Source organism: Myotis lucifugus, unplaced genomic scaffold (assembly GCF_000147115.1).
Source record: "Myotis lucifugus unplaced genomic scaffold, Myoluc2.0 scaffold_116, whole genome shotgun sequence".
NCBI classification, from domain to species: domain Eukaryota; kingdom Metazoa; phylum Chordata; class Mammalia; order Chiroptera; family Vespertilionidae; genus Myotis; species Myotis lucifugus.
Genome location: NW_005871164.1, coordinates 3572865 through 3575441, shown reverse-complemented (window position 1 = coordinate 3575441; position 2577 = coordinate 3572865). Strand labels below are relative to the sequence as shown.

Genomic DNA, 2577 nt, shown 5'->3' with positions numbered 1-2577 from the left:
TCCTTACCAAAAGAATACATATGCAATATTAAAAGCTAACCAAATTTGCTGGATCCTTTCAAAAAGAAATACACACATATATATATATGTAAAGCTGAACATGATTTTCTGTGTCTGAACCCAGCTTCCACCTGTTGCTGTACATTTCCAGGAATCACATGATTGGGTCCAAGATGGAATACCAATCTTTTTTTTTTTAAATATATTTTATTGATTTTTTACAGAGAGGAAGGGAAAGGGATAGAGAGCCAGAAACATCGATGAGAGAGAAACATCGATCAGCTGCCTCCTGCACATCCCCTACTGGGGATGTGCCCGCAACCCAGGTACATGCCCCTGACCGGAATCGAACCCGGGACCCTTCAGTCCACAAGCCGATGCTCTATCCACTGAGCCAAACCGGTTTCGGCAGAATACCAATCTTTTCCTTCACCCAATCCCATCTCATTTCTCATTTATGTTATATCTCAGGGTCTCAAACCCTGAGGCTGCTGAAGTCTCCATCCAATGACTAGACTTATCACTGAACAATGGGTCACCCCAAGGGAAGTGGCTTCTCTAGAAAACAATGATCCAAATTTTATTTGCAATTTTGCTTTATACTCATGCTTTTGTAAGTACTTTGCATCTCTATATATCTGTATATTTATAATTATTTGCATATACAAAGTATCAGAAAGATCTGAACTGAAATGTTAATTGTGCTTATTTCCTAGCATAGATTTAGGTGATTTTATTTTTTTCTTACTATATTTTTGCTGGTCTCGGTTTCCACTTTTTCTTTTTCTATATTAAGTGTAACTTTTGGCCAAAGAAAAATAAATAAAATTCTATACGTGTTTTTTTTTGTTTTGTTTTGTTTTTACTCAACCTCATTTCAAAAAGGATTTACAGTACCTGCCAAAAAAAAAAAAAAAGCAACAAGTACAAAAAGACTTTTTTTCAAGCTGGGCACTTAGTGACAAGGGCAAGAAACAAGAGCAATAATCTCTGAAGAAGCCAAAGGTTAAAGCTATTAGCCGCAGGCAGCCCTAATGTCTTGCATGCTGGCCAAGGGGAGGCACACAGGGCTCTGTGTTTCTTGGCGTCCATGGACCACTCCTCCCCAGCCTCCTTACCTCAATCCACCAGTTCTAATTAAGTTTTGTTTAGGGAAAGATAATGAGAATACTTTTCTACATTTCCTGATCATACTCCCAGATGAGATCATGCAATCCAGAAATGTGTTGAGGGAGGAGGCGCTGGCTGCAAACACAAGCAGGAGAATGGAAATGCCTACCCTATTGCTCCCAGCGCTGAGTGTCAGTGTGTACCAGAGCTGAGACATTCCCAAGGGACACTGCTTAAACTTTTTAAAAGTGTCCCTCTGTGAGCAATTCACTGCCACTAAGGCAATGGCAAGGAACACACTCACTCCACGACAAGACCAAGTCTGAGAGCCTCTGGGGTCCTTTGGAAGCAAAATCACGCTGGGTCAAGCAGCCCCCAAGGTGCAGCACTTACCGTAAGCGGTCATGACCCCAGCATACGGCCCGTCCACCACATTCTTGTTTTCCTCCGCCAGCGCTTTGATGTACCTCTTGCTGAGGTCCAGGATCTGCTCACGCAGCATGGAGCTGCTCTCGGGCTGAGTCCGCTGCTGGATGGTAAAATGCAGGAGCATCATGCCCCAAATAAAACCAAAAGTCACGAGGAAAAAGCCCAGCTTCTGCGAGGACAACTTCCATGGAGTGAAGAGAGCCATTGCTCTCTGGCGACTTCACCTGCCGCTGGCTCTTAAAGCGCAGAAGGGAGGCCCGGGCTCATGGTGGGCTCGGCCGTCTCACTCCGGCTCCTGCGTCTGCCGATTTCCTCTCCTCTCTTCCATCCTGCTGTGGAGGAGGAGAAAAGTTAGCTCAGCGGTCATGGCAAAACACGGTAAAACAAACCAGAGCCCTGTTTTCACTCAAATTAGCTCTAAACTGAGAACTTCCTTTTTCTTAGTTTGCCGGTTCGGTATGGTATCTTACGGTTCTTGATCTGCAAGCTAAGAGGGGAAATCTGGCAAGGCGACAAAAAGCTGTACAAATACGGAGGAGGAAACGGGCGCCTGAGTGTGTTAACAGGTGTAGCAGGGCTGTTCCAGCCTGGATCAAGTTCAAAACAGGAAGTCTGTTGTGCAAGGTGGGGAGGAGATGGAAGGATATTTGACTGAATGTCAGCAGAAACCCAAGTGGAGGGTGGAGTCCTATCACCGCCCGGCACTTTTGTGCATATGTAAGGTGAGCTTACAAAGTCATTGTTCTATGCTTTGGAGAGGATCAGAGCATGCAGCTGGAGAGGTGAGCAAGAAAGTGGATGCCCCTCAGGGGGAATGGGACGGGGGGGGGGAGCCCCCCCATTACTTAGGCATGGCCAGCTTTCATTAGCAACGTCCAGAGATGAGCTTTCTCTCTCAGGGCCACCCGGTGGCCTCTCCCAGGCACCAGCACACAGGCTATGCCAGGGGTAATGCCCAGCAGTCTTTCCGTTCTAGCTACCGTGAGTGAAAGCTGCTCGCACTTTTCACTCCCACACTTCGGCACAGGAAGCGTGGGG

At 46.3% G+C, this 2577-nt stretch overlaps 1 protein-coding gene across 1 annotated transcript in view; it reads right to left on the bottom strand.

Annotated features, from left to right (window-relative positions):
- Positions 1-1874, bottom strand: part of MGAT5 (mannosyl (alpha-1,6-)-glycoprotein beta-1,6-N-acetyl-glucosaminyltransferase) — a 215181-nt gene extending 213307 nt beyond the window's left edge. The window contains exon 1 of the mRNA XM_023757865.1: positions 1504-1874. Coding sequence (XP_023613633.1) covers positions 1504-1744 — 241 coding nt within the window. The 5' untranslated portion in view covers positions 1745-1874. The remainder of the gene's footprint in view (positions 1-1503) is intronic.
- Positions 1875-2577: the final 703 nt, after the last annotated feature.